The sequence below is a fragment of the Macrosteles quadrilineatus genome, unplaced genomic scaffold (assembly GCF_028750875.1).
Source record: "Macrosteles quadrilineatus isolate MER2022 unplaced genomic scaffold, UCM_ALF_1.0 Scaffold_1__1_contigs__length_201487025, whole genome shotgun sequence".
In the NCBI taxonomy this organism is placed as follows: domain Eukaryota; kingdom Metazoa; phylum Arthropoda; class Insecta; order Hemiptera; family Cicadellidae; genus Macrosteles; species Macrosteles quadrilineatus.
The window spans coordinates 47,845,943-47,859,123 of NW_026542594.1; the positions used below are offsets into that span (position 1 = coordinate 47,845,943).

A 13,181-nucleotide genomic window follows, 5' to 3' on the forward strand; every position below is an offset into this window, starting at 1 on the left:
CCTGTTTTGCTTGGAGAGACAAGTGTGACAGTCGCGCAGCGACTGACGCCGAGCGGCTGTCTAGGGCCACTGATCTTAGGGGTTTTGCATAGTCCTGTTTTGCTTGGAGAGACAAGTGTGACAGTCGCGCAGCGACTGACGCCGAGCGGCTGTCTAGGGCCACTGATCTTAGGGGTTTTGCATAGTCCTGTTTTGCTTGGAGCTACTGTCGCTAGAGCCGCGAGCTGCAGTCGCTGGGTACTGCTCCAAGACCAGTCAGGAGCGACAGTCGCTCAGTGACAGTTAATTTCTGATTGTTTTTATAGTATAGAACATTTTGGCAAGTTCGACGACCATTTATTTTCGCTATATGGCGTCGTCGGCTACCCGGACAACGCCTGGAATTAAGTTAAATTTTAGTGGCGAGGAAGATGACAGTTTATTAGACTTGTAGGTAGCCATTTAAGTGCCATACCAACAGTATAGTAATTAACTATAATATATAGTTCATTTTCGTTCTGTCCGCCAGTAATTTTAATACGGGAATATGTTTTATTTCTTCATAAACCCTTCATTAAACCAGTCGTTGATTATGGGCGCTAACTTACAACAAGTACATGTAGTACATCATATATAAAAAAGGGAAATTTGATCCACCCACATGATATTATTTCTTAGTACTATCGGTCACTAATTACTGTACAGAAACATCATTTTCCTGCCTGCAGTAAGCCATTTACACCATCGTCGATTATAGGAGCTATCTAGAACTATAGTTAACTTGTGATCTACAGATATACGAACCATTAGGGTTCCGAGGTCTCGTTCAAAATCACTTAATATTGATATTTAAATTATTCTCTGGCATCGAACATAACGTTTTCGGTTGTATTTGGATCCGAGGTCCCGCACCAGGACCTCGAAACCAGCGGGGACCTCGGACCCATGGTGGAAAATCACATCGATCGCCTCGGAACCGACCTTATACGCACGTACAAACTCACAAACTTTTAGATTTATAATATTAGTAAGATGAAACTATTGATTGGCTAAGTTAAGCTGAAATAAACAAAACAGAATCCTGAACACCAAGGTGGTTTTTTTAACCAATTTAAACTGATGTAATGATTTATTCTGAGCTATAGCAACTGTTATGGCCCAGCAACTATGCCAGTAACAAAAATTAAAGTATCCAATAGTCAATGATATAATACAGGGTCCGGCAGAAAAAAACTCCCCGATTACAAAGTAACGTGATGTGGACAGTAGAAGGAGTAGAGTGGTGGGGAGCGCGTCCGTGAGTAGCTGCCTACGTGTCGTTTTCAGTGTACGCCATGGCGTGGTCTGGTGAACATCGCGCGTTCGTAGTAGAAGATTTTATTCAAAATGGCGGTTCGCCTATTAATACTCAACGTGCTTTTCGTGTTCGCTTTGCGCTCGGACGACGAGACCCCGTTCCCGATAAGAAAAAAATTTATTCTTGGGTTTCTAACTTTCGTGGGACAGGTTCTGCATTAAGGCCGTTTGGCCGCTAGGCTAGTCTAAAGGTGAGGAGCAGTAGTTCTACAAGTCGCCACCGCGCGCGCTTGGATGTCCGTTTGGAGGCAGCGCTGTAGGTGTGTGTTTGAGCTGTCCCTCCTCACCCCTCATCAAGCCACACACTGCATCACTGCTTCTCGTATACGCGAGGCCTGGCACGGGCACGGACCATTGTATCCGCGGTCCGGGCTAGCAACCCTCCAAATCACATTGCTAACTGACACAAATTGAATTGACTATCTTATGTTGATTGGTGTTTGCGCTTACTGTTATAGTAATACATAATATCAATGTATCAATAATTAATCTGTTTTTTAAATGACTGGCTCTAATATTGTTACAGTAATAATATTGATATTTAAAACTAAGTCACACAGATATTTTTTTATTTGCCTTTGGATATTTCCTAATACTAAACCTCTTTTTGGGTATATTTATAAAGTCAAAATTAATTTTTTGTCTGAATAATCCTGAATTAAAAATAAGCAAAACGAAGTGTTAGCCCGTTCTATGTACGGGAGTAGCCAGTTAAAACTGTATAATTCAGAACAGCTAGCTTACACGCTTAAAGACAAATTTTATTGCAGCCTACAGTAGAAAGAGTAATTATCAATTGAGAAGTGTATAGACAATAATGCATAGCAATAAAAAATTCACAAATTATCACAAATTATTCATGAGATTAAAAACATAAACATAACTGTAATTAATCCTTCTTTGACGGTTCTTATTGAGTATCACAGTTTTTGTTCGTGCTTAGTTCAAATTATATTAGCTGTTTTCATAATTGTAAAAAAATAGTGCTGCACCCTGTTGGTAAATCTTATAACTTTGTAATGCTTTTGCATATCATAGAACAAACCTTTTTATTTGAAACAGCTGACTAAATTCTTTTATTCCGTTTGAATATGAATACTCATAAGGTTAACATGGGGAACTACAGAGCCACTGGGGTTGAGCCCGAAAGGATTTTTTAGATAAGAATATGCCTATATGTTAATCGGGAATGTAAGCTATCATTATGCCAAATTTCAGCGCAATCAGTCCAGTATTTAATGCGTAATTGAACTTCAAAAAACAAACACACAAACTTTCACATCCTTATATATAACTAGCTGAACCCGGCAGACGTTGTCTTGCCTTTGACTATTTATAATTTAAGTACCGTAACGTTTAATTGTCTTATTGTATATGAAGTGCTTATAACTAAATTAAAATACGTACGACAACTAATGAAACACATATGTACATGTACAACATGTGTACATGTTGCTCGAATACGAGCAATTTTTAAGTATTACAGGATTTGCAAACCAATAAAATCATACTTACAACATACTATCAACATTTCAACAAAAACACACCTACCTTCCCTGTAGCAGCAAACCTAAGTACTCATATTAAAATTAACTTAATGTTATTTAAACAGGAAAAAAATGACCATTTTCAGGGAATATCTTTGTATAAATTAAGCCAGGTAAATGGAAATTTGCTTAGTCTGAAGGTTTGCTGCGGATACACAATTTTAATAACAGCAAAGATTGAAGAATCTGAATTATTACTTATATCCATGAATTTATCTAACAATTATTCCTGTAAAATATCATTACAGCAGTTCAAAAATATTGAAACAAACTCGATCAACAAATGATGTAACTGAAAGAATTCCATACTAATGACATTAACATATAGTTTGACAGTTCCATTTAATCAATGTTAAATGTTTATATTCGGGCATAGACAAAAATGATTCGGGCGAGTGAAATATTTTATTAATGTTTATGAACCCTACCGTTCCTGTTCTAATAATCATGCAGTATTTAATATGTTTGAACCAGCTGAGTGGAATTGTGAAATCAAAATTAATTTGACAGTTAGTTCTGCTTGTTTAAATTTTTAAATTTTGTGGGTTTGTTCTTTGTTACCATGGATACCATCAATAAATATTTCACTTTTAATTTCTGACAACAGCTGGAGTTCCATAACAAATTTTGTTTCCCATGTTAATCTTATGGATAAATATGAAACTTTAAAGGGCCCCAGGGCCTCACTCTCTAATTATTTCCTTAAAAAGAAAATTTCCTGCACAACTTCACGTTACGCTCTTTCCAATGACACCAAAAACATGTCAATTGGTTCAGTAGTTTCGGAGGAGTAATTGTCACAAAAAACCTGCTTGCGTATTAAATAAGTACAAGCTGCTATACCCGTGCTTTGCAACGGGAAGAAAATGTGACCTAGAGAGCTATTCAAGTGGTGCTGATGTGTGTTTTAGCAACTCTATGATTTAGTTTGAAAATATAAACTGATTTAAAAAGTGTAATCCTACTTTCAAACCCCTACTTTTGATGTTAATAGATCCAAAAGAACATACCTCCATATGGACACATACCTTAGCATCAATTTCTTCATATTGCTGCTTCATGAATGACATGTTTTACCATAATTCTTCAATTTTAGTCAAGCCTCTTTCCATGTAGCTTACTATATAAATTACAAAATGAAAACTTTGAGCAATACTTAAACAAAACTTATACAACCTTTCTTTAAAACCAAACATAACCCTCCTCAATCTTCATTTTTCTAGTAAATAAACAAACACCAATTCATTGCACTGACCAGCTGTTTCATGAACTAAATTGAATTATATTATTTTAACTTTTGAAATATGCCAGGGGTAGCCCTTTGGAAATTAGACTGTGGGGCAGAGCCCTTAGGAAATTTGTCCATATCAATACTTTTCGGCAAATCTACACACTCTAAGCTTCATTTTGATGTGCCATATGCCTATATTTTTATTTGGTAAATGACCTTAACCGTTTACATAAAATTTGATTGTACCACTTTAATAATATAATAGATAGATATGTAATTTGTATTTTCCTTACTAGCGTATTACGATGGTTGGCCATTTGTTATAAATTTGGAAAACGGCTGTTTTCATAAAATCGTACCTGTTGTGCGATGAATATTTAGTTTTAAATATCAATACCACAATGAAGATAAAATCAATGGCCATTGAGTGGTACCACCCGCAACATCCCAAGACAAAAATTACCCGAGCAGGGTAATGCCAAACAAGTCGTGTTGTGACAGTTCCCAAGTGTCAGCTGCAAAAGTCGTGCCGCGCCAAAAATTCATTTGATTTCTAATCGTCGTGACATTGTTATATACCTGCTACAGGGTTTGTTTATATAATAAAATGAAAGTTCAGAATGTGATCTTTTGAATGGTATATATTGTTCATATCAGAGTTGATTATAAGCAGTTTTTTCACCGTTAAAAACATTTCGTCCCATACTAGTGTATTACGCTGGTGGCCATTCTAGGCATCACGGCGAACGAGCGTATTACTGTGTCAAAACATACAGTATAAACTCACTCTGGTTTTCCATTACATGTACAAGATTTTGAAATATGAAAATGCAAGGAACAGTCATTGTATTATTATAATTAATGAAAATTGCTTACAGTCATCTTGATTTAAAATTGAACTGTTACTGCTATGGGTTCGTTTTAGAATGAAAATTAAAGTTTTAAATCTCGTCTTTTGAATGGTATCAAAATCATTTGGTTATGGAATAATTTTAAATGTGTTAAGCTTTTAAAAAAAGGCGGCATATGGGCATTTTTTTAACAGACATATGACGAAAAACGGACAGTTAAAGATTTTAAACAGCTTGGTAAAACTAGAACTTAGTTGTGGCTAGGTATGAACAATCATCACCTACATGTGTTAGTGTGTGACTATTGTGAATGTGCTGCAGCAAGAGCACAGATGAACTGCTAGCTCTGGTGGAGGAGGTGTTGGCTGAGGTGATACACAACACAGACATGTGTGCAGCTCAGTTGTTTTACACGGCTCGCAACATCTTCTCTCTGTACTGTGACATCGTGCCTACCTTCCACAGCAGGCTGCTGGACTCTATACCTCAGCAATCAGGTAAACACACTATTAAAACTCTGCAACATGGTATTAAAAAAAATCTATATAGGCAAACAAGATTTAAGCAATTACAACAACAACAATTAGCGAGTCGGTGGCTCAGTCGATAGCATCACGGACTTCGGGCCCAAGGCAGTTGTGGGTTCGGATCCTGTCACTGCCTGAAAACATTTTATCGGTACAGATCACCTTTGTACTGTACCTGCGGGCTCACTCCTTGCTTTGCTGGATACGATCCACGCATGGGCGGTTAATCTATGAAGACAGACAAATGCAAGAAAGAGGCCGCCAACCTCTTTAAATAAAAAAAATAAAATTAATGATATTATTTCTAACCAACCCAAATAATACCGAAAACAAACTAATTAAAAGTGTCATTGATTTTTACTTTAACTGGAGGTTGAGAGTTGTAGTCCTTAGCCATCATAGGTATAGAGGTCCTGTCTGGAGGCTATCACCCACCTCTATTAATAGTTTTTCGATTACCTGTCTCTTTCAAATCCTACTCCTAACTATTAAAATAACTTAGGCAGACTTTAATTATATACTCCAAGACAATCTATCGATATCTATATAATAAGTTAAGCCGATTTTTGTGAACAGAACTCCTCCCTCATTTTTAGACCAACTTTAATGTTAACTAGCTGTGTGCCCGTTCTACGCACGGGGATCTTATAGTAGTCAGTTGAAACTTTATTACATAAAGAACAGCAGTTGGTTTGCATATTTTCAGATGTGCTGGCAAAACTATTATACAGGGTGGCTGAAAAGTAACTTGCACCCCCCCTTAACTTTTCAACCATTTGAGATAATTGAAATTGGTTTGCGGCAACCTTCTTAGATATGAGGGGCTACAATAATTATGGCCAATTTTGAAAATTTTGCCCTTAGGGGTAGCTCAAAATTTTCAAACGACAAGTATAGTCAAGTTTGGTATCATTTTACAGTTCTTGAAAAGACATAAACATTGACATCAAGAAAACCAAAATCGGCTCACTAATAACAAAATGGCGCCCTAAAACATTTCAAATCCAAATAACTATGAGGGTGGCAAAAAAATTAACTTGCACCCTCTTTAGCTTTTTAACTATTTGAGATATTTGAAATCGGTTTGCGGCAACTTGTTTGGAAATGAAGGGCTACAATAATTAATTATAGTCAGTTTTGAAAATTTGGCCCTTAGGTGTAGCAGGGGTAGGGGAAGCTCAAAATTTTCAAATAGCAAGTATAGTCGAATTTGGTATCATTTTACAGGTCTTGACGAAACATAACAAATAACATAAAGAAAATAGAAATCGAACCATTAATAACAAAATGGCAGCTAAAACTGATTGAGGCAATGGTTATTTAAAGTAATTTTGAACTGCCATTTTGTTATTAATGGTCCGATTTCTATTTTCTTTATGTTAATTGTTATGTTTCGTCAAGACCTACAAAATGATACCAAACTAGACTGTACTTGCTATTTGAAAATTGTTAGCTACCCCCTACCCCCGCTACCCCTAAGGGCAAAATTTTCAAAACTGACCATAATTATTGTAGCCCTTCGTATCCAAACAAGTCTGCTTACACAGGACACATTGCTACACACTGCTTACATGGACACTTTTCGTATCCATTTCGTCTGCTGAGTGGTCAACATTGTTGATGTGTAAATTTTGATGTCTTTAATTTCAGTAATTTGATGGTTATTATAAGTTCTGTGACTAAAGTAATAGCTTAAACTATAGGTAAAGTATTACTTAATAAGTGGAAGCATAAGACTTTTAATGGATAATTAAAACTGAGTTAAAATGTAATTACGAAAATACTCACATTAATTCTGAGCAAAAAGCACATGTTTTGAACAATAACTGAAAATTCTTCTTGTGGAAAGCTGCAAGACCATATAATGCACTCTTTATAAAGCTGATTAATTGTTATCAATTGTTAACACTTGGTCATTGGGCTATTGCAATATTTTACAAAACTAAATTAAATAATACACTCAAGAAACAGGAAGTAACCTACACTTGACTCATGCAACAGGTTTCTGCTCATGCAACAGGTTTCTGCTGATGACGTCTGGTCCTCCACTCCCCCTGCCCATCACTAACTTTTAGACAGCTTATCACTTGGAACTGACCCTTGGATACAGTATCTCCAGCTGTGTTTACATTGCCAATAGAACTCTTTAAATCATTGTTGCACATTATCTGGAATTAGCTGTCACCTTTTTCAAGCCTATTTTGTTTTTCTCAAGCTTTATTGCTGTTGAATATTGACAACTTATATTCTATAATTTTATTTTTTTGAACAATAACATAATGTGCAATGATTTAAAATAATTAAGGAAAACTGCATAAGTTTTAATTGAGGTTTAAATTATCTCAGCAATAACTGCACTGCAATAACTGCAACTACACTGCATAACTTGCTTTAAGAGCTACTTCACTGGATGGATAGTAAATAATTTCCTGCTGATGTGAATTAATGTTCTTATCAATGTGACAAATGTCTATCGATTATTCATTTATTTTATTATAACAGTTCTATAACTCAGTAAATAATCAAACAGTATATTTAATACCAATTTAAAAGTATAATGTCCAAACACCCTTGTGGAAGGTGTGGCGTTGGTGTGAGAAATAAAGCAGTGTGCTGTAATGGACCTTGTAAACTATGGTTTCATACATGCTGTGTCAAAATGAGTAATTCTGATTACAAAAAAATCTACAAGGGTGAAATACTGGATTGGAAGTGTAATAGTTGTAACTTAGAATGTGCCAAGAAAAGTACTGACAAACAAATTGGTGATTTAAAGGAGAAACTAAATAACTTTAAAGAAGAAGAGGATATGGAGACATCACTAAGTCTAGCAGCAGAAGCAGGGAATATATTGTTAGCTGAAAATGACATTCTAAAACAAACTATTCATGATTTAAGGAATTCAAAAAGCCAGCGTGAATGGGAGCTTGAAGACAAGATAAATAAACTACAACAAGAAATGTTGAGCTTAACTGAACAGAATAATATTAAGGAAATTGAAGTGACAAAGCTCATAAGTTCTATTGAAAGCAAGATGCAGAAAGACAACAGTTTTAAAGACAACCTAATACTTCAACTAGAAAAAGATAAATTGGAAGGATTGTCTAAGATTGACCTATTAACTAAGGACAAATTGGCTCTTGAGAATGATGTCAAGATGCTTAAAAGAAAACTAAATGATCTAGAATCGACCATAGAAGACTATAACGGAACCTACAGTAGAGTAAATGCCGGTGACAGAACTGACATAACAGCTTTGTGGTATATGTTGGGAGATGAAGAGATAAAGTCATGGTTTGACAGTCAACCTCACCCAGGGAATGTTTTTCTTCTACCGCCGTCTGTTAGTCAACTTATGAAGGTGGAGGATGACTCAATTACAATTCACCAAGTTTGCAGCAATCTTAACCTACACAATTATGACTACATCATATCAGTGGTAAACAATGATGGGAAACAATACAGTGGAGGTAGTCACTGGTCACTTCTGGTGTACTGCAGTTCTACAGCCAATTTTTACCACTATGATTCTGTGACTGGTGTCAACCATATTCATGCTATCCAACTCGCCTCCAAGCTTTCCCAGGGCCTCAAACTGCTCGACAATTGTCACGTTACAGAAGCGAAGTGTCTACAACAGAAGGGAGGTGTCGAGTGTGGTGTTTTTGTTATCCATAACACTGAGATTGTGTGCAATATGGTTGAAAATAAGTTGTTTAAATTTAATCACGGAATGTTTAATGAAGATTTTTCCGTTAATTCATACTACAACACTATAAAAGCTTTGTCGAGGCAACAAAAGCAACACTCTACTAAGAATAACTTACCAACGAGTACTAATGATGCACATAGAACATTAAATAGCAATTTTTGTATATCCAAAAATGTCGATCAGTGGAGGGAAGTACCAAGGAAAAACAAAGTAAATACAAATGCAAAACAAACCAACAATACTGCCACGCAGGATAAACCTTTTACAACATTATTACTTTGATTACTTTGATTTGCTAAGCAGTAAAGAATGTAGTTCTATGCCGGTTTCCAAACAAACAGGAGAGGATAAAATGAGTTCTACACCATCTTCATGTGTGAGACATGCTAAGGATGCAAAAGACAAAAAAACTGACAAAAGCACCAAAGTAAGTAAAACTAAGCAACAGAAGAATTCTTCATTAAAACATGTTGTACAGAACATTGCGAATGCCGAAGAAGTAAGGGTTTCTATATATGCTGACAGTCATGGGAAGAACCTACATCAAATTCTTATAAATAGTTTACCATCAAACAACAACGTACATGTTACCACATCCCCAGGGGCGCCGCTTGGATATGTGTTAAAAAATACTGAAAAGCATGTTAAAACTTTGAAGAATAAAGATGTTCTTATCATTATCGCAGGCTCAAATAGTGTAGAACAAATGCTGAATGAAAATGTCGACCCAGCTGAAAGGATGCCAAGTGTTTTTCAAGAATATACGACTTTAAATGACCACACCAACATTGCAATAGTTCCTCTGTTCCCCAGGTTTGACCTTCCGCCTCAACATATAATAAACAAGTCAGTTCGAAGAGTAAATTTCAATCTGAGTACCAAAGAAGTTAACTTAGTAAATTGCAAAAGGTTTAAAAGGTTCCACTTTACCCAGCACGGTCAACACCTCAATAAACAAGGCAAACAAGTTCTCTGTGAAGAAATTCATAAAACAATTAAAAAAATTCAGGAGACCCATCCTTGTCATGCTAAACAGTCCCCAAAAGAAATTAATGTTATTGAGGCAAATATGAAACAAGTTTTTGATGATTTTAGCCACTGTGAAGAAATAGGTTTTTCCCACTGTATATCAGGCGATCTAGATTGTAACCGAAGCATGACTGCAGGAGTGGCAGTGAAATTTAAGGAAAGATTTGGAAAGCCATCCTACAAAGACTATTGTAGTAAACGTCTGACATTTCAAAAGCCAAACAAAGGACCCTCGGTGTACAGTCTAGTTACTAAGCCTTTTTATAATTGTAAACCTACAAAGGAAGAATACAATGCTGCATTTGAAGAACTTGCAGAGGATTTTAGCAAGAGATCACTAAAAAGACTGATATGTTCCCCCATGGGCTGTGTGAGAGACAAAATATCCCTAGATCTCTTTGCTTTAAATATAGTTAAATTTCAGAAGAAAACTAAAGCTTTTGTCACAATAGTTGCCTACTATCAACAATCACGAAGAACTCTTTTTAATGGACTTTCTTACAGTAGTTTTCTACAGGATTTGAGAGCTGCAATAGCTAAAGAATATGAAAAGCAAACAAGTATGACTTTGACAACTTCATCCAGCATGCAAAATATAAATACCTCAGCCTCACCTCCACCAGCCAAAGCCATGCTAAGCACAGCCACCTCAACCCCCATGTCATCCTCAACTACATTAACCACTACCACTACTCCACCAGCTGCAAGTTTGTTGGTAGAGATGCTTAATAGTGACACAACACTACAAGAGCTGCATAGAGAGAGCCAGTCCAATGGTGTGACCATCACAGACACAGCGCAAAAAGAGATGTTTCAGCCTCAACCAACAACCGCATCCACCAAGAGTGTGAGTGTGAGTGCCGTGTCGTCAAGTGAGTGTGAAAGTCACAGTGAAAGTAGTTTTTTAAAATTAAGCCACAATGTAACAATAGCAGATTAAGTTCAGATTTAAATACTAGGTATAAACATAAAATAAAATTACCAGGTCTCCTTCATCTGAACATACAGGGGGTAAAAAATAAGTTTGAAGAGTTAGAAATATTCTTAAATACATGCAATTTTGAAATTAAAATTATCTGTTTAAATGAACACAATGTGAGCTCAGAAAATTCAAATTTTCTGAACAAATTGAATGGTTTTAAACTAGCTGATGGGTATTTTCGCAGTAAATCTAGAGGAGGCTCATGTATTCTTGTTGATAGGAATTTGGATTGTTGTAAGCGCAATGATTTGGCCTGTTTGAATGAAGAATTAATTTTTGAGGGTTCTTTTATTGAAATTAAGTCAATTAAGTGTATTTTCATCTCACTGTATACAGTTCCTGGTTACTCTATGTCAAAATTGTTTTTGGATAAGTTTAGATTTTTACTTCAAACACTAGAAAAAGAAATTAGATTTAAGAAAGTCGTAATTGCCTCTGACTTTAATATCAATCTTTTAAAAAAAGACAAGAGCTCTGAATACTTTCAAACAGTTGTAAATGAATTTGGCTTTGTAATCAATAACAGAGATCCAACCAGAATAACTAATACCACTGTTTCTTGCATTGATAATATTCTGACTAGTGTAAATTTTGGGAAAGGCCAATTGTGTAACATCAATACCTCTTTTTCTGATCATAATGCTCTGCTGTTGTCTCTACCCAACAAACTGAATAGACAGGTCTGCACCAAAAGAATAAAAATTAGAATGTACCCTGAAGAGAACAACATTTTATTTGTAAATAGACTTAAGCTTATGTTGTCAGATATGCCTCCCCTTATTTCACTGGATGATTGCTACAATTTTTTCTTGGAAAATTTTATCTTTTGTATGAATGAGTTTTTCCCTATTAAAAATATTAAGGTTAAAAATAAGAAATCAAAAAAATGGATTACACAGGGTATTAAGATATCAGCAGCAAAGAAGAGGCAATTACACTGGCAAGCAAAGTATAACCTAAGTATAGAATTTCAGCAATATGTAAAAAATTATAAAAAAGTGTTTAAGTCAGTTGTAAAAGCAGCCAAAATAGCATCTAATGATAATTACATTTTTGAGTCCAAAAACAAATCAAGAGCTACATGGGCTGTTGTTAAAAGAGAAATGGGTACTCATTGTAATAAAATTAGTGAACCTATTACCTTAAAAATAAACAATAAGATAATTTCAAATCCTCAAAAAATCACTCAAAGTTTTAACAATCATTTTATTAACACTGTTGACTTATTAAAAGTTAACACAAATAACACAAAATCTTGTGGATGGGATGGCATTCCAGTTCATTTATTAAAATTGTCTGTTAAAGTGATAAGCCCTATTTTAACTTATATTTTTGATCTAGCTATTAGAACTTGTACCTTTCCGACTAAGCTGAAGCTGTCAGAGATAAAACCAATTTTTAAAAAAGGAATAAAAAATGACATTCAAAATTTCCGACCTATATCTTTACTTAGTAATATATCAAAGATTTTTGAAAAAGCTCTTCATAATAGAATTGTTTATTTTCTTGAAAGTAATAATCTGCTTGGGGCTGAACAGTTTGGGTTTAGGAAAAATAGAAGTACTGAATTAGCTTTGATAAACTTTGTGAGCGATGCAGCAAGGGCCTTGGATGGGTCACAGTTTACTGCGGGAATTTTCTGTGACCTGTCCAGGGCTTTTGACTGTGTGGATCATGGGATGCTGATTAAAAAAATGGCCAGTATTGGTATTGAGGAGTCGGCTCTTAAGCTATTAACATAATATCTTTTGGGGAGAAAGCAGAGAACAGTTATCAGTGATAGTTCAACCCGTTTTTACTCAGACTGGGCTACAGTAAAATTTGGCGTCCCTCAAGGATCCATTTTAGGACCCACACTCTTTCTTATATATATAAACGACCTACCAACACATATTTCCAAAAGGTTCGTACTATTTGCTGATGATACAAGTGTAATAGTTCAGGAAAAAAACCTGTCTGCATTAGAA

The 13,181-nt window shown here is 35.4% G+C and overlaps 1 protein-coding gene across 5 annotated transcripts in view; it reads left to right on the forward strand.

Moving 5' to 3' along the window:
• The window catches only part of LOC128982939 (centromere/kinetochore protein zw10 homolog), a 115,260-nt gene that overhangs the window by 43,069 nt on the left and 59,010 nt on the right, over positions 1-13,181 (forward strand). For all 5 annotated transcript variants that reach the window (XM_054402030.1, XM_054402033.1, XM_054402031.1 and 2 more), the window contains one exon: positions 5,286-5,461. In XM_054402030.1, the coding sequence (XP_054258005.1) occupies positions 5,286-5,461 (176 nt within the window). The remainder of the gene's footprint in view (positions 1-5,285; positions 5,462-13,181) is intronic.